The 24,494-nt window shown below is 46.1% G+C and overlaps 1 protein-coding gene across 1 annotated transcript; it reads right to left on the bottom strand.

Moving 5' to 3' along the window:
* Nucleotides 1–408: 408 nt before the first annotated feature.
* LOC132835333 (uncharacterized) lies at nt 409–23,231 on the bottom strand. Its single transcript, XM_060854776.1, has 4 exons — nt 23,096–23,231; nt 9,810–9,907; nt 8,263–8,412; nt 409–1,009 (listed from the first exon to the last, which is right to left on the bottom strand). Exons 1-4 carry the CDS (start codon nt 23,148–23,150, stop codon nt 470–472), a joined length of 843 nt encoding a protein of 280 aa, XP_060710759.1. The 5' UTR covers nt 23,151–23,231; the 3' UTR covers nt 409–469.
* Between the last annotated feature and the right edge of the window lie 1,263 nt (nt 23,232–24,494).

The following is a 24,494-nucleotide window of genomic DNA, read 5'->3' as shown; positions in this document are numbered from 1 at the left end:
ACTCTAACTGGAGTGGTGTGGTAGTGGAGGGACTGGGATGACGTCATGTCCAGAAGTGACACTCACCCCGGGCATCGATGGGGGAGAAGATGGTGACTGTGGGATCTGCAGGGGGCGTGTCAGTGGTGTTCAGGTGAGTGGTGTGGGTAGGGGTGGAAGTGGTCGTGATTTAAAGTGACCACTTTGATATGAACTGATTTAAAGCTGATCTGCGCACAGCTTTTCTTGTGACTTAACCAACACTGGAAAGAAGAGGATACTTTTAATCAACCTGTTCAGAAATGGTATAACACATCTCTGGAGCAGATGGAACCTGAACCATGGCCTCCTGCTACACAGGTTGGGACATGAGCTCTGCTTCAAAAGAACCTGACTTGGAGGAGGAGATTGAGTCTCTCATTCCTTACATCATGACTGTTTTGAGGTTAGCTGAATCGATAATTAAAATCACCTTCCACTTCACTATCTATCAATCCCTGTCCAGTTTGTAGTTTGGATTAATTTTATAGTTCTTTCTGCCAGTAATTTTCTGTCTTCCAGCTCTGATACACTCAGAGAAATCATTAAGATCTTCGTAAACTGAGTCATCATCATCATCTTCTTCTTCATCATCATCATCATCCCTCAGTTCCACAAATTCAGCAAATTTACACTCTTCAATGCCCAGGCAACGATAACAGAATTCATGAAAACAGTTGGGACACGTTACTTGTGGACAGCCCTGCTGACAGTGAGAAACCAGGGTCTCGCAATTGGGACATGCCCTCACCACGGGGCACTGGTGTACCTCAATGTTGGGGGCCTCGATGAGTGGACAGGACAGCAGCATTGCGGTGATGCTGCAGGATTTGTTGCCGCAGTCAGTGTTCTGTGATGCTGGGTTATTCCACTCTCTCATACAATCCCAGCAGAACTGGTAGAGTTTCCCTTTCACATTAGAACATGATAGGCACTCCACACACAGATTGTCTGGATCCACTCTCTGCACAAGGAAATTGCAGTCAGGACACTAACATTAATAGAGAAAGAAAGAGAGAATCAATAGATATAATAACCATTTGTTGGTCCACAATTTGAGAATTATTGACAAAAAAGAAATAATGTTGAACCTTTCCACTTCCACATCACGACAGAATTGAACAATGCACCATCTCAAAGGGAGCAACAATTTATGTTGAACAAGAAGCAAAGTGTCAATGGATTCTATTGACCAAGACATTTCTGTGGTATTCTTGGTTGGAAATTTGATATTCATGCATCTTTGCTGATGAATACAAAATTAAAATCTTTACAGAGTGTCTCCTTTTCCCAGCTCTTCTTTAATTTTTCTGCTTACACACCACCACACCCTGTCTCCAACTCAGCTTGAAGGCATAGCTTAAGGAGGAGTGTTGCTAATTCGGCTTGGTCAGTTGTGATGGCCTTGGTTGAGAAGCTATGCTAACAGTCCTTGCAGCATGATAGATAACCACTGCAGTGTTGTTCTGGAACTGTATTCCAGGTAGGGGTCACAGTGGAAAGACGAGAAAGATAGGTATTCAAAGCAGAAGTTAATATCAGCAGAGATTTACAGAACATAATGTCAACGGTGTGACCACCAGCTACATTTCTGAGCTGGTGAAGGGTTATCATCATCAGCTTTCATTTATTATCACAGTCACTTCAGTGGGACCATCAGTATTGTTGTGCCTCTCTGAGTTCATACCTCAGTGTTATCCACCCACCTGACACTTCCCTTTCTGTGTCAGTTTAATGCTCAATCTCTCCATCAGCTTTTGCCAAGGTGGCCGATGGGTCTTTATTTCCAATGACTGAACTTGGCTATCTTTTGTCTCTTACTGTAGATAGCAACCCTTTTGATTCCTGAACTTCTACTATTGATCAACACACTCATTGGTCCTAACGTCCATCAAAATAATTTGAAGTATCCTTCAACATGCCCCCATTTCAAAAGCTTCGAGTAAAAAGTGAGGTCTGCAGATGCTGGAGATCAGAGCTGAAAATGTGTTGCTGGTTAAAGCACAGCAGGTCAGGCAGCATCCAAGGAACAGGAAATTCCACATTTCAGGCAAAATTCGACGTTCCTGATGAAGGTTTTTTGCCCGAAACGTTGAATTTCCTGTTCCTTGGATGCTGCCTGACCTGCTGTGCTTTAACCAGCAACACATTTTCAGCTCCCATTTCAAAAGCTGTTGTACTCTGCCTAGAGTCCAACTCTTAGTTCCAGAGAGTGAAAAAATGCATCATATGAACCCAGATCATCACAAAGTGCTAAAAATAACCAACAGGTTCATGAGAATTTAAAGGAGGAAAGATCATGTTGTGATCCACACTTCCTGACTTTAGGAATGAGCCTACCATGGGAATCTTATCAAATGCCTTGCAGAAGTCCACATGCACCACATCCACTGCTCAACTGTCGTCGACCTGTCTTGACACCTCCTCAAAGAACTCAATAAGATTTGTGAGGCATGACCTGCCCCTCACAAAGCCATGCTGACTGCCTTTAATCACACTATGCTTTGCCAAATAGTCATAAATCCTATCCCTCAGAATTATTTCCAAAACTTTGCTGACCACAGATGTGAGACTGACTGGTCTGTAATTGCCAGGGATTTCCATATTCCCCTTCTTGAAAAGAGGAACAACGTTCGCCTCCTTCCAATCCTCCGGTATAACCCCTGTGGAGAGTGAGGAGGCAAATCTCCTCGCCAGTGGTTTAGCAACCTCCTTTCTCGCTTCCCAGAGCAGCCTGGGATAAATCTGGCCTGGCCCTGGGGACTTATCAATCTTAATGTTTGCCAAAAGTTCTTGCACATCAACTTCATCAATCTTGATCTGGTCAAGCCTGTATCCCAGCTCCTCAAAGTTCTCATTTACAACAAGGTCCCTTTCCGTAGTGAAAACCAAAGCAAAAAACACATTTCGGGCTTCCCCTAGCTGCTCAGACTCCACTCACAACTTCCCTCTGCTCTCCCTGATCGGCCCTACCTTCTCCCTGATCATTCTCTTATTCCTCACATATGAGTAAAATGCCTTTGGGTTCTCCCTAATCCTTCCTGCCAAGCCTTTTCCGTCCTCCCTCCTGGCTCTCCTCAGTCCATTTCTGAGCTCCTTTCTAGCAAATCCTCTAAAGCTATGCTAGATCCTTGCTTCCTCCACCTTACAAAAGCTGCCTTCTTCCTTTTGACAGGAAGTTCCTCTATTCTCGTCATCCAAGGTTCCTTAATCTTACCAATTCTTACTTGTCTCACAGTTGATAGATATACAATTGGTCTTGGTTACATATGGTGTGTATGTGTATATGTTGGTGCAGGTTATTATAAAATCAGTACAAGTTGAAATACAGTAAGTGTGGTTGGAAGTATGGATATGTGATCAGTTACAGTTGGTGAAGTGGAGGTACATACAGCATGAAGACAATATTTCATAGCTGCTCTCTACTCCATATACCGCCTTCATTTCCTTGACAGGACTCGGTATTCAAAACCAGTTGTCATTTGGACCAAGGCCACGCTGGTCAACATTCATCTCTCAGTCAAGAACATTTACTGCAGCCAATCATCTCACTTGCTACCGACAGGACCTGGCTGGTATATTCGGGAATGTAACAAGTTTGTTATTGCACACCTTTTTAAATGCAATGTGAAGCTTTTTCAGATCTGATATGTGTTGTGTTACTGCTAGTTTGTTCTTTCATTGTCCTTCCCAATCCGGTTGGCAGTGCTCATTTCAGAGGAGGAATATGTTAGCTGGTGATATTTCATGTTGCAGTACCATGTGAAAGCAGGAAGTGATCAAGCAGAAGATTTACAAGGACGTTGCCAGGGTTGGTGGGTTTGAGCTATTGGGAATGGCTGAATAGGCTGGGACTGTTTTCCCTGGAGCATCGGAGGATAAGGGGTGACTTTACATAGATTTATAAAATCATGAAGGGCATGGATAGGATAAATAGACAAGATATTTTCCCTGGGGTGAGGGACTCCAGAGCTGGAGGGCATAGGTTTAGGGTAAGAGGAGAAAGATTTAAAATAAGAGACCTAATGGGCAACTTTTTCAGACAGAGGGCAGTGCATATTTGGAATAAGTTGCCAGAGGGAAGTGGTGGAGGCTGGTAGAAATACAGCACTTAAAAGGCAGCTGGATAGGTACATGTATAGGAAGGATTAGAGGAAATGGGCCAAGTCCTGCAAATGGGACTAGATTAGGTTAGGATATCTGGTCAGCATAGACAAGTTGGACGGAAGGGTCTGTTTCTGTGCTGTACATCTCTGTGACATTATGATAAGGGAATTGGACATTTTCATACAGAGAGGACAGGGGTTTTGGCTGTTGCAGGCTGACTTCTAGGTTGACAGTTCATAAAGTCACACAGCATAGAAACAGACCCTTCAGCCCAACTCATCCATGCTGACCGGGTTACTTAAACTGAAACTAGTTCCACTTGCCTGCTTCTGAACCTTTCCTCTTCATGCACCCGTCCAAATGCCTTTTAAGTGTTGTAAGTGTCCCTGCATCTAAAACTCCCTCTGGCAATATTGCCACATAAACATCATCCTCTCTGTGAAAACCTTGCCCCTCAGGTCCCTTTTAAATAGTTCTCATCCCATTTTAAAATCAAGTCCCCTTGTTTTCAGTTCCACTTTGCTATACACCTTATCTACGTCCTTCATAATATTAAAAACCTCCAAAAGGTCACTCCTCAACCTCCTACTCTCCAGGGAAAGAAGTCCCAGCCTAACCAGTTTCTCCTTAAAAATCAAACCTGGTAGTCCTGGTAACTTCTTTGTAAATATTTTCTCCACCTTTTCCAATTTGATAATATCTTTCCTTTAGCAGGATGCCCAGAACTCCAAAGGTGGCCTCACCAGTGTTCTGTACAGCTGCAACAGGACTCATGCATTAGGACTTTGGCTCATGCAAAGCTGAAATATATGTCCCGATCGAGAAGGAAGGGTTGGAGTCAGGAAGTTCCACCAATACCTTCATGGAAGTAAACTAATGATAATAATGGACCACAAATCCCTGTTAGGTTTACTTAAAGAAGGCAGTGCAACCCATAGTTTCAGGTGGAACTCAGTGGTGTGCAATAACACTAAATGCATAAAATTACAAGTTGGAACACCAATGAAGAGGCCAAAGTAGCAAATGCAGATGCATTCCCATTGGTAGATACATCACTGGTGGTACCGCCACTGGAAGAGTTCATAATGGTTTTAAATATTCTGGACACACTTCCAGTTGCAGCTGACAATATCAGATTTTGGATGCAGAAGGTTCTGGTCCTGGTCCTGGCAAAACTGAAATAGTTGGTGGCGATGGGGGAAACCAAAAGGCATTCAAAACCAGAATGGAAACTTTTTCAGGCCTGGAGAGAGCAGATCACAGTAGGAGGATGGCATATTGTGATAAGGATCAAGAGTGAATGTCCTGAGTAAAGGTCACCGCTACATACTTTTCTTTACTCAGCGGGTTGTGAGTTCATGGAATGCCCTGCCAGTAGCAGTGGTGGACTCTCCCTCTTTATGGTCATTTAAGTGGGCATTGGATAAGCATATGGAGGTTATTGGGCTAATATAGGTTAGGTAGGCTTCGGTCGGCACAACATCGAGGGCCGAAGGGCCTGTACTGCGCTGTATTTTTCTACGTTCTACGTACTGGCTGAACTCCGCCAGCGCCATCCATTGGTCTCCAAAATGAAGGTGTTGGCCAGAAGTTATTTCTGGCGGCCAGGATTAGCTGTGTTGGTGATGCAGTGCCGAGTGTGGCATCCAGGACAAACATTTATATCAGCAGCTCCCCTCTGTTCTTGGGAATGGAACAGTAAACTCTGGACTCAGTACCCTGTCGACTGTGCAGGACTTTTTATGAAGAAGTGGATGAATTTCTTCTGAGGTCCTCTGGGTGTGAGAAGTGGGTTACTGTGTGCTGCCCATACCCGAGGCAGAGTCAGAGGAACCTGACCTCTGGACCTGCAATCTTCTTCCCGACCTCTCCACCCCCACCCCCTCTCTGGCCTATCACACTTAACCTCATCTCCTTCCACCTATCATATTCCCAGCGCCCCTTCCCCAAATTCCCTCCCCCCTATCCCACACCAGCCTCATTCCTGAAGAAGGGCTTTTGCGTCGATTCTCCTGCTCCTCGGATGCTGCCTGGCCAGCTGTGTTTTTCCAGCACCACATTTTTCAATTCTGGTCTCCAGCATCTGCAGTCCTCACTTTCTCCTTCTTTATTTTTTGCATGCGTTTTCACTTTCTGTTTGGTGTTTGGACTGAGGCTCTGTGAAATAATGCACCTTTCCACAGAAAGAGTTCCTCTGAGGGTAGGCCAGGCCCATTGTGGATGGACTAGGCTTCTGTAAACACTGAACACCTCTATGTGCTGGGAGGGGAGCATTTGCTGCCTTCAGGAGTGGACTCTGTCCTCGGTTGTGGACTCTGTTTTTGGCTCTGCATATTGAGTGGACTCTATTTCTGACAGCGCATTTTGTATACTGAAGTATACTGTGCTCCTGGGAATTGATTCTGTACTCTGAAGAGAACTGTTTATGGTAATGGACTCTGTGCACCAGAAAGGACTTTGTTTGTTGGTAATTAACCCTATCTTGTTGCCTTTTGCACTGTCTTGTGTGTCCCTTACTGTGAGCTGGGAGGCTCATAGGTCATCCTGAAAGCTGTCACCCTGAGAGCTGGAGGGTGGGTAGGCTGTTGTGTGAACCTGAAGGTAGCTTGGCTGACCTGAAAGCCAAAAGAAGGGTAGGCCACCCCAATGCCAGTCACCCCGAGAGCCAGAAGATGCGCAGGGGCAGGCTGAGATCAGATGGCTTGTGGGCTGCCCTGTGCACTGTTGTCTCAGGGAAGAGGACAGGCTGTCCTAGAGGTGGTCGGAAAGTGTCTCAGAGCAGCTGAGAGCCAGAAGGTGCATAGGGGCAGGCTGAGATCCGGACAGCTTGTTGGCTGCCCTGTATACTGGCATCCCAGGGGAAGGCATCAGGCTGTCCAAGAGGTAGCCAGATGATGTGTCAGGGCAGTCCACAGGCCGGATGGTGCATCAGGGTGAGTGAGAGCCAGACAGTAGAGGCAGGCCAAGAGCTGGAAGGCAGGTAGGCTGTCCTCAGCGCTGTGACCTGAGCAGTTACCAGGACAAACTGACCTAGAGGTGGCTTGAAGGCACGGAAGGGTGGTTAGGGAAGCTGGAAGGTGGGTGGGCCATCCTGAATGCTGGGGAGTAGTGGGGAAACAGGATAGGCTGACCTAGAGGTGGCTGGAAGATCTGTCAGGGTGGACTGAGAGCCGAAAAGGGCGTAGGCATGGTCTACCTTTGAATGGAAGAAAGGTGGGAGGGACGGGTGGCTTGCTGGGTTACCAGGGGTAGCTGTGTTATATGCACTGTTTTCTTGTTCAGTTTATCGATCTGTCTGTACGTGATGGTGTTTACTGTTTCCTTCTTGATTAATGTAAGGTGGGATTTGAGGTTTGCCCTCCTTTCCCTGTGAACAGCTTGTATGGTGGGGTTTGGGGTCTGGTTTTGCCACTCCTTACCCCCGTAAATTGCTGTTTCTTGTATACAGCTGTTAATGTAAAATGTTTATTAACCAGTACAAATTACAAACAAAGTAAAAAAAAATAAGAACAGGAGTGTCAGACGTCCTGTTCATTCTGAGAGCTACGTCCAAGGGAGCTGAATCAGTGTCAAGGATTTTCCACATGGAAATAAAGGGTGACTTAATGAAAAGATACCAGCCTCTGGAGTTATTTTACAGACCTCAGTGTAATTCATGTGAAAATGCCACTCGCTCGGTCTGTGAGCAAGTAGCTCGCTGTCCTGGTGTGTGTTCTGACACTGTAAGTGATGTATGTCATTACATCCTGGTCCCCTAGAGCCACCTGACTATGAACCTATTAGCAACAAGAATGCAATGGGAAGTTCTCATTTCACGGCTTTCTAGTTACTCCTAACCAGCCTTCAAACAAAGGCTATGATGGGCTATACTTTTTTAAAAAAGCTTGTATAAACATGCATCTTCATTGACGTTGATACTCTTGAATGTGATATAATAGAAGGCTGAGACTGATGAGGTTATCGGTTTGGTGGTGAATTGGCTGAGACTGATGTTGGAACTGAAGTAATGAAAAGTATTTCATAAAGGAATGTTACAACCTATACTGAGGGGAATATTCCTCAATCGCTACTTTAGCTCATTAGACCATTCAAACCCTTTATCTTTCTGTCCAACTCTCATCGTATTTTGCCCATTACCTTTTTGTAGGTAGCAGTGTCATCTTTGGTTAGTTCCACCAATTTTTTCTCATAACAATCCCTCTCCTCTTCTGTGAAGAGTGCTAACTTGCACACCTCCTGCCAGACCCACTCCTTCTTACAGGTCTGACATGGAAAAGAATGGATTCCCTGAGGAGAGACAATCTGTGTGTCACTGCCCGAATAAAGAACACATAATAGGATGACATTTGAATGGTCAGGTGGCAGACAGCCTACTTGCAATTCCAGGTGAGGCAGGTTTTGGAGAAAGCTAGTCTGGGAATGAGGTTTTACACAGTAATTGCAATCTCATATCCCATTCAAACCCAGTCAAGGGACAGTATTCTGGAAATAAGAGTTTATTTCATAGGATCACTACAGTGTGAAAACAGGCCATTTGGCCCAACAAATCCACACTGACCCTCTCTGCCTTTCTCCTAATATCTTAAAACTATGACTCTTTGTGCCAGTCAATCCTGTCCTGGGGAAAAGTCTCTGGCTATTGACTCTATCTATTCCTCTCATTATCTTGTACACCTCGATCAGGTCTCCTCTCTTCCTCCTCTCCAGAGAGAAACGTCCGAGCTTAGTCATCCTCTCTTCATAAGGCAAGACCTCCAGTCCAGGCAGCATCCTGGTAAACCTTCTTTGCACCCGCTCCAAAGCCTCTGTATCTTTCCTATAGTAGGGCGACCAGAACTGGACACAATATTCCAAATGTGGTCTCACCAGGGTCTTGAAAAGCTGCAGCAAAACCTCACGGCTCTTAATCTCGATCCCCCTGTTAATGAAAGCCAAAACACCGTATGCTTTCTTAACAACCCTACCCACTTGGGTGGCACTTGAAGACCAAGATCCTTCTGTTCCTCCACACTGCCAAGAATCCTGTCTTTAATCCTATATTCAGCATTTGAGTTCGACCTTCCAAAATCCATCACTTTGCATTTATCCAGGTTGAACTCCATAAAACCCACCTGGTTTGCCAATTTCCTTAGGAAGAGAAACTGCCATCCTTATCTGGTCTGGCCTACAGCAATGTGATTGTCTCTTCACTGCCCTATGGGGAGTAATGACCTACTGGTATGTATCACTGGTCTATTAATACAGACACCCAGGTAATGTTCTGGGGTTTGGATTCAAATTCTGCCATGGCAGATGGTAGAATTTGAATTCAGTTTAAAACTGTTTGGAATTAATAGTGACGATGGAGCTAATGTTGATTGTTGGGAAAATCTCTTCTGGCTCGCTGATGTCCTTTAAGAAAGAAAATCTGCATCCTTACCTGATCTGGCCTACATATGACTCCAGACCCAGGTAATGTGGTTGACTCTTAGGGATGGGCAATAAAAGCTGGTTCAACCTGTGATGCCAAATCCCATGAGTGAATATTTAAAAAAAAAGACAGTGAATCCCAAACTCAGCCTGGCCTTTTGATCATTTAATTGAGGAACTGACCAGTGTCCAAGGGGAGAACTTGTGAGACAGGTCAATAGCAGAGATCATGTGTGTGTAAACAGCACAGCAAAGACATAAAGAGACAAACTCACCGTGTCTATCTGAGACTTAGCCCAGGCTTTTAGACTCAGGGGTTCTGCGATATGTCCACATGAAGCCTTGACTCGGAGGCTGCTGCAGGGTCTAGTGTCTGGAGACAGAGTCAGTGAATTAAGTCATAGAGATGTACACCATGGAAACAGGCCCTTTAGTCCAACCCATCCATGCTAACCAGATAGCCTAAATTAAGTGAGTGGGCAAAGATCTGGCAGATGGAATATAATGTTAATTAATGTAAAGTCATCCATTTCAGCAGGAGTAACAGTAAAAAGGATTATTACTTGCATAGTAAAAAGTTGCAGCACGCTGCTGTGCAGAGGGACCTGGGTGTCCTTGTGCATGAGTCACAGAGGGTCGGTCTGCAGGGACAACAGGTAATTAGGAAGGCATATGGAATTTTATCCTTCATTGCTAAAAGCAGGGAGGTTACGTTGCAGGGTGTCAGTGAGGTCACACCTGGAGTACTGTGTACAGTTCTGGTCTCCTGACTTGAAGAAAGACGTACTGGTGCTGGAGGGGGTGCAGGGGAATTTCACTCGGTTGATTATGGAGTTGACAGGGTTGGCTAATGAAGAAAGACTGAGTAGACTGAGATTATATTCATTGGTATTTAGAAGAATGGGGGAGGGAATCTCATAGAAACATAAAATTATGAAGGGAATAGATAAGTAGAGAGGATGCCTTCATTGGTAGGTGAAACTAGGACAAGAGGGCATAGCCTCAAGATTAGAGGGAGCAGAGTTAGGACTGAATTGAGAAGGAACTTATTCATCCAGAGGGTTGTAAATCTATGGAATTTCTTGCCCAATGAAGTAGTTGGTGCTATTTCAGTAAACATTTTTAAAGCTAAAATAGATAGTTTTTGAACTGTAAAGGAAATAAGAGATACCGGGGTGGGGGGGGGGAGTGCAGGTAAGTGGAGCTGAGTCCAGGAAAGGATCAGCCATGACCTTATTGAATGGTGGAACAGGCTCGAAGGGCCAGATGACCTACTCCTGCTCCTGGTTCTTATGTTTTAATCTACTCCTGTTTGCCAGCATTGAGCCCATATCCCTGTAAACCCTCCCTCTTCACATACCCATCCAGGAGCCTTTTAAAGTTGTAATTGTACCAGTCTCCAACACATCCTCTGGTAGCTCATTCCTTACATGCACCAGTCACTGCGTGAATACGTTGCCCCTTAGGCCCCATTTAAATTTCACCTTAAACCTATGCCCATCTTGTTCTGGACTCCCCTATTCTAGGGAAAGGGATCTTGACTATTTACCCTATTCATGCACCTCATGATTTTATAAAAACTTCAAATAAGGTCATCCCTCAGCTCGAGGGAAAACAGCCTCAGCCTACTCAACCTCTCCTTATAGCTCAAACCCTCCAAAACTGGCAACATGCTTAGAAATCTTTTCTGAACCATTTCAAGTTAAACAACATCTTTCCTGTTGGAGGGAGACCAGAATTGAATGCAGTATTCCAAAAGAGGCCTAACCGATGTCCTGTACAGAGACAACATGACCTCCCAACTCCTGTACTAACTGATTAAAGACAAGCATACCAAATGCCTTCTTCACTATCCTATCTAACTGCAACTTCATTTTCAAGGAACTGTGAACCTGCACTCCAAGGTCTCTTTGTTCAGCAACACTCCCCAGGACCTAACTATTAAGTGTATAAGTCCTGTCTTGATTTGCTGTACCGAAATGCACCTCGCATTTATCTAGATTAAACTCTATCTGTCGGTGTACTCTGAGATAACCTCCTTCGCTGTCCACGACACCACCAATACAAACCTTCTAACCATACCTCCTATATTCACATTTGAATCATTTATAGAAGTGACAAAAAAGCGGTGGACCCAGCCCCAAAACTTGCAGCATACCACCGGTCACAATTCTCCAATGCAAAAAGCAACTCTCCACCACCACTCTCTGTCTCCTACCTTTGAGGCAATTTTGTATCCAAATGGCTAGTTCTCCCTGTACTCCATGTGATCTAACTTTGTTAACCAGCCTACCATGTGGAACTTTGTTGAATGCCTTAATTAAATTTCACTAACCCTTGTGTTAATCGGTCATGCTGCAAGATAAAGCTGTGGGTTTGTATGCAAGGAAAGGAAAGAGCACCATGCTTGTCAATTCATTTCATTCAGCCAGTCTGAAAATATTGAGCAGCCCCAACATGTACTTTGAATGAGATTAATTTACATTTAAATATCTATTTCACAAGTTGATTACTTTATCTGCTGTTACTTTTGTTGCATTCCTCTGCTATATTAACTGTCAAAATGACAGATTCCATATTGTTCATTTGAACAGGGAAAACTAGGTGTCACTGGTTAAAAACCCAGGAGTGAGCTGAAAATGTGTTGCTGGAAAAGCGCAGTAGGTCAGGCAGCATCCAAGGAACAGGAAATCCGACGTTTCGGGCATAAGCCCTTCATCAGGATGCCCGAAGCGTTGAATTTCCTGCTCCTTGGATGCTGCCTGACCTGCTGCGCTTTTCCAGCAACACATTTTCAGCTCTGATCTCCAGCATAGAACATAGAACATAGAAAAATACAGCGCAGTACAGGCCCTTCGGCCCTCGATGTTGCGCCGACCGAAGCCTACCTAACCTACACTAGCCCAATAACCTCCATATGCTTATCCAATGCCCACTTGAATGACCATAAAGAGGGAGAGTCCACCACTGTTACTGGCAGGGCATTCCATGAACTCACAACGCGCTGAGTAAAGAATCTACCCCTAACATCTGTCCTATACCAACCTCCCCTTAATTTAAGGCTGTGTCCCCTTGTAACAGCTGACTCCATTAGCGGTAAAAGGTTCTCACTGTCAACCCGATCTAAACCCCTAATCATCTTGTACACCTATATCAAATCTCCCCTAAACCTTCTTTTCTCCAATGAGAACAGCCCCAAGTGCCTCAGCCTTTCCTCATACGATCTTCCTGCCATGCCAGGCAACATCCTGGTAAACCTCCTCTGCACCCGTTCCAGTGCCTCCACATCCTTCCTATAGTATGGCGACCAAAACTGCACACAATACTCCAGATGAGGCCGCACCAGAGTCTTATACAACTGCAACATGACCTCAGGACTCCGGAACTCAATTCCTCTACCAATAAAGCCCAGTACACCATATGCCTTCCTCACAGCACTATTTACCTGGGCGGCAACTTTCAGAGATTTGTGTACATGGACACCAAGATCCCTCTGCTCATCCACACTACCAAGTAGCCTACCATTAGCCCAGTAATCCATCTTCTTGTTACTCCTACCAAAGTGAATGACTTCACACTTACCTACATTGAACTCCATTTGCCACCTTTCAGCCCAGCTCTGCAACTTATATATATCCCGCTGTAAACTGCCACATCCTTCTTCGCTGTCAACCACTCCACCAACTTTCGTATCATCCGCAAACTTGCTCACCCAGCCTTCAAGCCCCTCCTCCAGGTCATTTATAAAAATGACAAACAGCAATGGTCCCAAAACAGATCCTTGTGGAACACCGCTGCAGACCTCACTTGCTCCTTAAAAACCAGGAGTCACACGTTTAAAACAGAGAGGTGAATTTTATTTCTGAGTGTCCTGAGTCTTTGAATTCCTCTCTGAAAAGGTGATTTCCTCTGGAGCATAGGAGGATAACAGGGTGACCTTATAGACAATTATAAATTCATGAAGGGCATGGATAGGATAATCAAGGCCTTTTCCTGAGGGTGGGATTGTCCAAAACTAGAAGAGATAGGGGAAAGATTTAAAAGGGGCCTGAGGGGCAATTTTTCACACAGAGGGTGGTGTGTATATGGAATGAGCAGCCAGAGAAAGTCGTTGAGGATGGTACAATTACAGCATTGAAGAGACAGATACGCAGATAAGAAAGGATTAGAGGGATATGGGCCAAATGCAGGCAATTAGGGCTAGATCAGTTTTGAAAACCTGGTCAGCGTGAACAAGTTGGGCTGACAGGCCTGTTTCCGTCAGGCCTGTGACTTCATGGTGAAGACAGAGTCCTGAATGTTTTTTAAGACAGAGAGGGATAGACTTTTATTAATTGAGAGCATTGCATCATTTCAGGGTAGACAGGATGGTGGGTTTGAGGTTATAATGAAATCAGCTATCATCTTATTGAATCTGCTCATGCCCCTTGTTTGTATGTTTATATGTTTGTCTGTTTTTCCTTTTTGTTCTTTATTCTAATATACGTGAGCTATGTTCACCCTTTGCTTCTGGACACTCAAACAATCATTTTGACAGCTGTCCGGTTCTGCATATTAGTTGACTTAATTTGGCATATTTTAGGGGTTATATATAGTTCTCACCTTTGCATGCATGTTGCATATTTCTGTGCTCATCTCACTATGTTGCTGAAATTATTGTATTACTTTATTTGTGTCTAAGGAATAAGTCTATGAATAGCTCCAAATTTAATTTAATCCCATAGAATACATGCAGAGTCAGAAAAAATGGGTGAGATTATTAATGAGTACTTAACATCAGTATTCACCAAGGAGAGGGACATGGCAGATGTTGAGATTAGGGATGGATCTTTGATTACTCTAGGTCAAGTCAGCATAAGGAGGGAGGAGTGTTGTGTATTTGAACAGGCATTAAGGTGGACAAGTTCCCAGATCTGGATGGGATCTATCCCAGGTTACTGAGGAAGCGAGAGAGGACATAGCTGGGGCTTTAAAAGATATCTTTGCAGCATCCTTAAACATGGGGAAGTCCCAGAGGACTGGAGAATTGCTAATGGTGTTTAAGAAGGGTGGTAGGGATAATCCAGGTAATTACAGATCAGTGAGCCTGCCGTCAGTGGTAGGGAAGCTGCTGGAGAAGATACTGAGGGATAGGATATATACCCATTTAGAAGAGAATGGGTTCATCAGCAATGGTTTGTGCCGGGAAGGTCATGTCTTACAAACCTAATAGAATTCTTTGAAAAGGTGACAAAGTTGATTGAGGAAAGGGATGTAGATGTTATATACATGGACTTTAATTAGGCATTTGATAAGATTCCATAAGATAGGCTGATGATGAAGGTGAAGTCGCATGGGGTCCAGGGTGTTCTAGCTAGATGGATAGAGAACTGGCTGGACAACAGGTGACAGAGAGTAGTAGTGGAAGGGGATTTCTCAAAATGGAGACCTGTGACTAGTGATGTTCCACAGGGATCTGTGCTGGGACCATTGTTGTTTATGATATACATAAATGATCTGGGGGAAGGTTGTAGTTTGTCTCATTAGCAAGTTTGCAGATGACACTAAGATTGGTGGAGCAGCAGATAGTGAAGGGGCTGTCAGAGAATACAGCAGAATTCAGATAGATTGGAGAGTTGAACAGAGAAATGGCAGATGGAGTTCAATCCAGACAAATGCGAGGTGATGCATTTTTGAAGATCCAATTCAGGACAGAACTATACAGTAAATGGAAAAGTCCTGGGGGAAATTGATGTACAGAGAGATCTGGGTGTTCAGGTCCATTGTTCCCTGAAGGTGGCAACACAAGTCAGTAAAGTGGTGAAGGAGGCATATGGCACGCTTTCCTTCATTGAGTGGGTTATTGAGTACAAGAGTTGACAGGTGATGTTACAATTGTATAAGACTTTGGTTCGGCTGCATTTGGAATACTGCGTACAATTCTGGTTGCCACATTACCAAAAGGATGTGGAAGCTTTGGAGAGGGTGCAGAGGAAGTTCACCGGGGTGTTGCTTGGTATGGAGGGCGCTAACTCTGAGGAGAGATTGAATAGATTAGGATTATTTTCATTGGAAAGGAGGAGGTTGAGTGGGGACCTGATTGAGGCCTACAGAATCATGAGAGGTGCAGACAGAGTGGATAGCAAGAAGCTTTTTCTCAGAGTGGGGGACTCAATTACTAGGGGTCACGAGTTCAAAGTGAGAGGGGAAATGTTTAGGGGAGATATACATGGAAAATTCTTTACACAGAGGGTGGTGGGTGCCTGGAACGCGATGCCAGTGGAAGTGGTAGGGGTGGGAACAATAGTGTCATTTAAGATGTATCTAGACAGATACATGAATGGGCAGGGAGTAGATCCTTAGAAAATAGGCAGCAGGTTTAGATAGAGGATCTGGATCGGCACAGGCTTAGAGTGCTGAAGGGCGTGTTCCTACGCTGGAATGTTCTTTGTTATTTGACACTGAATAATGCAAAGGCAATGAGCCCTAACAACATTCCAGTAATAGAACTGAAGATGTGTGCTCCAGAACTTGCCACTCCCCTAGCTAAACTTTTCTAGTACAGTTACAACATTGGCATCTACCCGACAATGGGGAAAACTGCCCAGGTATGTCTTGTCCATAAAAAGCAGGACAGATCCAACCTGGCCAATTACCAGCCCATCTGTCTCCTCTCGATCATCAGTAAAGTGATGGAAGAGGTCATCAACAGCGCTATCAAGCAGCACCTGCTCAACAAGAACCTGTTCAGTGACACCAAGTTTGGGGTTTGCCAGGGTCACTCGGCTCCAGACCTTATTATCACCTTAGTCCAAATACTGACAAAAACAGCTGAATTGCAGAGGGGAGGTGAGGGTGACAGCTCTTGACATTAAGGCTGTATTTGAACAACTGTGGCAATTGGAGCCCTAGCAAAACTGGAATCAAAGAGTAATCAGGGGAGGGGAACTCACTAGTGGTTAAAGTCATACCTGACACATTGGAAGATGGCTGTGGTTGTTAGAGGTCAGTCACCTCAGCTCCAGGCCATCTCTGCAGGAGTCCCTCAGGGGATTGTCCTCGGCCCAACCATCTTCAGCTGCTTCATCAATGACCTTCCATCATAAGGTCAGAAGGGGGGAATGTATGCACAATGTTCATTATTATTCATGACCCCTCAGATACTGAAGCAGTCCATGTTCAAATGCAGCAAGATCAGGACGATATCCAGGCTTGGGCTGACAAGTGTCAAGTAACATTCACGCCACACAAATCCCAGGCTATGACCATCACAAATAAGAGACATTCTAACAACTGCCCCTCAGCATTCAAAGATGTTTCCATCACTGAATTCCTGCACTATCAACATCCTGGGGGTTAGCATTGAGCAGAATTGGACTCATCACATAAACAGTGGCGACAAGATCAGGTCAGAAGCTAGGAATACTGCGGCAAGTAACTTACCTCTTGATTCCTCAAAGCCAGTCCACCATCCACAAGGCACAAGTCAGGGGATGGAATACTCCCATTTGCCAAGATGAGTGCAACCCCAACAACACATGACACCACCCAGAATAAAGCAGCCCCCATTTGATTGACACTGCACTCATTAGCATTCACTTCCTCCACCACTGACACTCAGTAGCTGCAGTGTGTATTATCTCCGAGATACACTGCAGAAATTCATCAAAGGTCACTGATTGAGTTTTTTGATGAAGTAACGAAGAGGATTGATGAGGGCAGAGCAGTAGATGTGATCTATATGGACTTCAGTAAGGCATTCGACAAGGTTCCCCAAGGGAGACTGACTAGCAATGTTAGATCTCATGGAATACAGGGAGAACGAGCCATTTGGATACAGACGACAGAGGGTGGTGGTAGAGGGTTGTTTTTCAGATTGGAGGCCTGTGACCAGTGGAGTGCCACAAGGATCGGTGCTGGGCCCTCTACTTTTTGTCATTTACATAAATGATTTGGATGCGAGCATAAGATTTACAGTTAGTAAGTTTGCAGACGACACCAAAATTGGTTAGGCCACTGTTGGAATATTGCGTGCAATTCTGGTCTCCTTCCTATCAGAAAGATGTTGTGAAATTTGAATGGGCTCAGAAAAGATTTACAAGGATGTTGCCAGGGTTGGAGGATCTGAGCTATAGGGAGAGGTTGAATAGGCTGGGGCTGATTTCCCTGGAGTGTCGGAGGCTGAGGGGTGACCTTATAGAGGTTTACAAAATTATGAGGGGCATGGACAGGATAAATAGACAAAGTCTTTTCCCTGGGTTCGGGGGGTCCAGAACTAGAGGGCATAGGTTTAGGGTGAGAGGGGAAAGATATAAAAGAGACCTAAAGGGGCAACTTATTCACACAGAGGGTGGTATGTGCATGGAATGAGCTGCCAGAGGATATGGTGGAGGCTGGTACAATTGCAACATTTAAGAGGCATTTGAATGGGTATATGAATAGGAAGGGTTTGGAGGGATATGGGCCGGGTGCTGGCAGGTGGGACTAGATTGGGTTGGGATATCTGGTTGGCATGGACGGGTTGGACCGAAGTATCTGTTTCCATGCGGCACATCTCTATGATTCTATGACTCTAACACTGGGAAGAATTGCAATTGAGGGCGATTTGGCGGTTTGGATCAGAAATATTCTAGCTGAAAGAAGACAGGGTGGTGGCTGATGGGAAATATTCATCCTGGAGCTCAGTTATTACTGGTGTACCATAAGGATCTGTTTTGTGACCATTTTTATATATGACCTGGCTGAGGGTGTAGAAGGGTGGGTTAGTAACTTTGCAGATGACACTAAGGTCGGTGGAGTTGTGGATAGTGCCAAAGGATGTTGCAGGTTACGGAGGGATATAGATAAGCTACAGAGCTGGGCTGAGAGTTGGCAAATGGAGTTTAATGTGGAAAAGTGTGAGGTGATTCACTTTGGAAAGAGCAACAGGAATACAGAGTACTGGGGTAATGGTTAGATTCTCGGTAGTGTAGATGAGCAGAGGGATCTGTGTCCATCTACATAGATCCCTGAAAGTTGCCACCCAGGTTGATAGGGTCATTAAGAAAGCATAACTCCGCCCCTACTTCGATCTCTGTCCCCGCCCCTAACCCCGCCCCCACTCCCAGCTCCAGTCCCACACCAGGTCCTAGCTCCCAGCCTTGCCGGATTTTCACCATCCCTCCAGATCTCCCCCTCTCTGAGGATGAAAGATCAGTCCTCAGCAGGGGCCTCACCTTCATTCCCCTACGCCCTCGGATTAATGAGTTCAACACGCGCCGAGATATTGAACAATTCTTCCGCCGCCTTCGCCTCTGTGCCTACTTTCACAACCAAGACTCACGCCCACCCTCTGACGACCCCTTCTCCCGCCTCCAACACACCCCATCCACCTGGACACCCCGTGCTGGCCTCCTACCCGCCCTCGACCTCTTTATAGCCAACTGCCGCCGTGACATTAACCGACTCAACCTGTCCACCCCTCTCACCCACTCCAACCTCTCACCCTCAGAACGTGCAGCCCTCCACTCCCTCCGCTCCAATCCCAACCTCACCATCAAACCCGCAGACAAGGGAGGCGCGGTGGTAGTTTGGCGCACTGACCTTTATACGGCTGAAGCCAAACGCCAGCTCGCGGACGCCTCCTCTTATCGCCCCCTTGACCACGACCCCACCTCCCACCACCAAACCATCATCTCCCAGACCATCCATGACCTCATCACCTCAGGGAATCTCCCACCCACCGCCTCCAACCTCAGTCCCACAACCCCGCACCGCCCGTTTCTACCTCCTGCCCAAAATCCACAAACCTGCCTGCCCCGGCCGACCCATTGTCTCAGCCTGCTCCTGCCCCACCGAACTCATCTCCCAATACCTCGACACGGTCCTGTCCCCTTTAGTCCAAGAACTCCCCACCTACGTTCGGGACATCACCCACGCCCTCCACCTCCTCCAGGATTTTCGCTTCCCCGGTCCCCAACGCCTTATTTTCACTATGGACATCCAGTCCCTGTACACCTCCATCCCCCATCACGAAGGACTCAAAGCCCTCCGCTTCTTCCTTTCCCGCCGTACCAACCAGTACCCTTCCACTGACACCCTCCTTCGACTGACTGAACTGGTCCTCATCCTGAATAACTTCTCTTTTCAATCCTCCCACTTCCTCCAAACTAAAGGAGTTGCCATGGGCACCCGCATGGGCCCCAGCTATGCCTGCCTCTTCGTAGGATATGTGGAACAGTCCATCTTCCGCAACTACACTGGCACCACCCCCCACCTTTTCCTCCGCTACATCAATGACTGTATCGGCGCTGCCTCGTGCTCCCACGAGGAGGTTGAACAGTTCATCAACTTTACTAACACCTTCCATCCCGACCTGAAATTCACCTGGACTGTCTCAGACTCCTCCCTCCCCTTCCTAGACCTTTCCATCTCTATCTCGGGCGACTGACTCAACACAGACATCTATTATAAACCGACTGACTCCCACAGCTACCTAGACTACACCTCCTCCCACCCTGCCCCCTGCAAAAACGCCATCCCATATTCCCAATTCCTTCGTCTCCGCCACATCTGCTCCCAGGAGGACCAGTTCCAACACCGCACAGCCCAGATGGCCTCCTTCTTCAAGGACCGCAGATTCCCCCCAGACGTGATCGACGATGCCCTCCACCGCATCTCCTCCACTTCCCGCTCCTCCGCCCTTGAGCCCCGCTCCTCCAACTGCCACCAAGACAGAACCCCACTGGTTCTCACCTACCACCCCACCAACCTCCGCATACAACGTATCATCCGCCGTCATTTCCGCCACCTCCAAACGGACCCCACCACCAAGGATATATTTCCCTCCCCTCCCCTATCAGCGTTCCGCAAGGACCACTCCCTTCGTGACTCCCTCGTCAGATCCACACCCCCCACCAACCCAACCTCCACCCCCGGCACCTTCCCCTGCAACCGCAGGAAATGTAAAACTTGCGCCCACACCTCCACACTCACTTCCCTCCAAGGCCCCAAGGGATCCTTCCATATCCGCCACAAGTTCACCTGTACCTCCACACACATCATCTATTGCATCCGCTGCACCCGATGTAGCCTCCTCTATATTGGTGAGACAGGCCGCTTACTTGCGGAACGCTTCAGAGAACACCTCAGGGACGCCCGGACCAACCAACCCAACCACCCTGTGGCTCAACACTTTAACTCTCCCTCCCACTCCACCGAGGACATGCAGGTCCTTGGACTCCTCCACCGGCAGAACACAACAACACGACGGCTGGAGGAGGAGCGCCTCATCTTCCGCCTGGGAACCCTCCAACCACAAGGTATGAATTCAGATTTCTCCAGTTTCCTCATTTCCCCTCCCCCCACCTTGTCTCAGTCGGTTCTCTCAACTCAGCACTGCCCTCCTAACCTGCAATCCTCTTCCTGACCTCTCCGCCCCCACCCCACTCCGGCCTATCACCCTCACCTTGACCTCCTTCCACCTATCCCACCTCCATCGCCCCTCCCCCAAGTCCCTCCTCCCTACCTTTTATCTTAGCCTGCTTGGCTACTCTCTCTCATTCCTGATGAAGGGCTTATGCTCGAAACGTCGAATTCCCTATTCCTGAGATGCTGCCTGGCCTGCTGTGCTTTGACCAGCAACACATTTTCAGCTCATTAAGAAGGCATACAGTGCGCTAGCTTTTATTGTTAGAGGGATTGAGTTTCAGAACCATGAGGTCATGCTGCAGCTGTAAAAAAACCCTCATGCAGAAGCACTTAGAATATTACATACAATTCTAGTCACTGCATTATAGGAAGGATGTGGAAGCTTTGGAAATGGTGCAGAGGTGATTTACTGATATGTTGCCTGGTCTGGAGGAATGGTCTTGTAAGGAAAAACTGAGGGACTCCAGGCTGTTTTCATTAGAAGAAAGGTTGAGAGGTGATTTAATTGAGACGAATAAGATAATCAGAGGATTAGGTAGGACAAACAGTGAGAACCTTTTTTCCTGGGATAGTGATGGTTAGCACAAAAGGACATAGCTTTAAATTGATGGGTGATAGATATAGGACGGACGTCAGAGGTAGTTTCTTTACTCAGGGAGTAGTAGGGGTGTGGAACACCCTACCTACAACAGTAGTAGACTCAGCAGCTTAAAGGGCATTTAAACGGTCATTGAATAAACATGTGGATGAAAATGGAATAGTGTAGGTTAGATGGGCTTCAGACCGGTGCAACATGAGGACTGAAGGACCTGTACTGCACTGGGATGGTCTATGTTCTGGGTTCTAAATACCCTGCTCTTTTTCAAAATAGTACTGTAGGATCTCTTACAGATACTGGTAGTCATACAGGGTCTCTGTTTAATATAGCCATTTGAAATTCAGGACCCTCCACCAGTTCAATATTCCATCAGTACTGACCCTCCAACACAATGCAGCACTTTCACAGGCTCTCCCTCAGTACTGAAGAGGGCTACTGAGGCTGGGTCATTAAGTATATTGAAGGCTGAGATAGATTTTTAATCACTATGGGAACCCAGGGTTTACTGGAAAGTGGAGTTGAGGATGATAACAATGGTGAAAGGGGGTCCTGCAGATGCTGGAGATTAGAGTGGTGCTGGAAAAGCACAGCAGATCAGGCAGCATCCCAGGAGCAGGAAAATTGACATTTCGGGCAAAAGCCCTTCATCAGGAATCATCAGGATGATAATAATGAGTAAAAACTTAAAGAACTGCAGATGCTGCAAATCAGAAACAAAAACAGAAGTTGCTGTAAAGCTCAACAGGTCTGGCAGTGTCTGTGCAGAGCAATCCAAGTTAATGTTTGGGGCCCAGTGACCCGTACTCTACTTGTGATTGCCTGAATGGCCTACTTCTACTTCTGTGTATAATAACAGGAGAAGGAAAGGGGAGAACGGGATCCGAGTACAGGCTGGGGACATGAGTTTCATTTCTATGCAGCACAGAGAACAAGGGACAGCATGAGTTGAACAGTCTCTCGTCTGATTTCAGTAAACGGTGTGGAGGTACCAGTGTTGGACTGGGGTGGACAAAGTCAAAAGTCCCATGGTATCGGGTTACAGTCCAACAGATTTATTTAAAAGCGCAAGCTTTCGGAGCACTGCCCCTTTGTCATGTGAAGGAGCAGTGTTCTAAAAGATTGTGGTTTTAAATATACAGTTCGAATATAACCTGGTATTGTGGGACTTTTGACTTTGTTCGTTAATGGAAGCACCTTTAACTTGGAGGTTCAGCAAGTGAGCGACAATGAAAAGGTTGCATAAAATCTAAGTTCAAAATCACACAACACCAGGTTATAGTCCAACAGGTTTAATTGGGGGAGCACTTCGTCAGCACAAAATCTAAGCAGTGCCAAATGGAGACTTCTAAACAGAAAGTAAATATCAAACTGCCTTCTCTTAACACATCAACTTATTACTGCTACAGGTATTGATGGATTTGTTGCTAATTTACAATATTTTCTGTCCTTAATAAAACTGAAAGGTTTTATCGGAACTAGTACAGAATATGAAACAGAAAGAGAGGGTGTTAACTGTCTACAACACGGTTATCTCTCTCTCTGTCTCCCGACCCTCTGGCCCGTCCCTGGTTTTACCTGTAACTTGACGGTTCACGTGGGTGGCCACGGGCAGCTCCTTTACAGATTTCATGGTTGGAAATTAAAACCTTCCTCAGGATGGGGCCGGAATCAGTAACGATGCTTGTGATCTCTCTCTCGCTGGTCTTTTATCTTGACTTCCTGACAAGTTACTGTCTGATGTTTAGTGATTGGCTGGTGTTGCTGCAGTTCCCCAGCGTGCCTCCTGTAGGGAGGGAGTAACTGGCCGGCACAGTGAGCAGGGAAGTAGAAATGTTTGTGGGGGAATAAACAGAACATGCCAGGAATGGACAAGTAGATTCACATTCAGGAGGTTGTCCTCCTTTAGAGCCCTACTGGGGGAAAACTGGAGGGAGGTTGAAACCAGAGGGGGGGATTCCAGGCCACTATTAAAATCAAGAGAGGTGCCACAGAAGGGGCAGAGATGAGTGGCTACTGCTTGATCAGAAGGAACTAGGAAGGGACTGATAATTGTCTTAAGTGATCTTTTTAAGGCGACACAAATTTGGGTTTTGTGGGATTCAGCTGGGGTCTGCAAGATGAGATTTTGAAGTTTTAAAAAACTGATAAATAAAACAAACTTAAGTATTGTAAAGTGTGAGGAAGATAGTGGGGAGCAGAAGAAAGGGTATAGACAAGCTAGTTGAGTTGGGGGATTGACGTTTCGGGATTACTGTACTTACCATTGGAGAAGAGTGCAGAGAAAAACAAAATGATTCACTGAGGAAGAAAGAATGTGGGCAACAATTAGAACTACCTGAGGCATGGTACATTGGGGAAACCGAGCAAAGGCTACGGCAACAGATGAATGGACACCGCACAACAATCCACAGACAGGAGGGTTCCCTCCCAGTTGAGGAACACTTCAGTGGTCCAGGACATTCAGCCTCGGACCTTCAGGTGACCATCCTTCAAGGTGGACTTCGGGACAGGCAGCAGCAAAAAGTGGCCGAGCAGAGGCTGATAGCCAAGTTCCATATCCATAGGGAGGGCCTCAACTGGGACCTTGGGTTCATGTCACATTACAGGTGATCACCGTTGCACTACACACACATAGACACTCCTACATGCACACACACACACAGGCATTCCTATACACAGACATGCACACAGACACTCACACACACACTCCTACAGACACACACACTCCCACACTCTCACATGCACCCTTTCACAGATTTAGACCACTTTACACTCACACATACACACTCATTTGTACACTCTCTCTCACAGACACTCACAAACCCCCATCCCAGACAAACACACACACACATGCATGCACACATACACATATACGTTTGTGGGGTGAATTTGTACTTGCAGAGTTACATTGTACTTTGCTCAAAAACTGCTTGAATCCGTGTAAGATTCTGTTAACTCACTTTTTAGATTAGAA

The sequence above is a fragment of the Hemiscyllium ocellatum genome, chromosome 44, assembly GCF_020745735.1.
Source record: "Hemiscyllium ocellatum isolate sHemOce1 chromosome 44, sHemOce1.pat.X.cur, whole genome shotgun sequence".
Lineage (NCBI taxonomy): Eukaryota > Metazoa > Chordata > Chondrichthyes > Orectolobiformes > Hemiscylliidae > Hemiscyllium > Hemiscyllium ocellatum.
The sequence above is the reverse complement of the archived record's forward strand: the minus strand, read 5'-3'. Positions and strand labels throughout refer to the sequence as shown.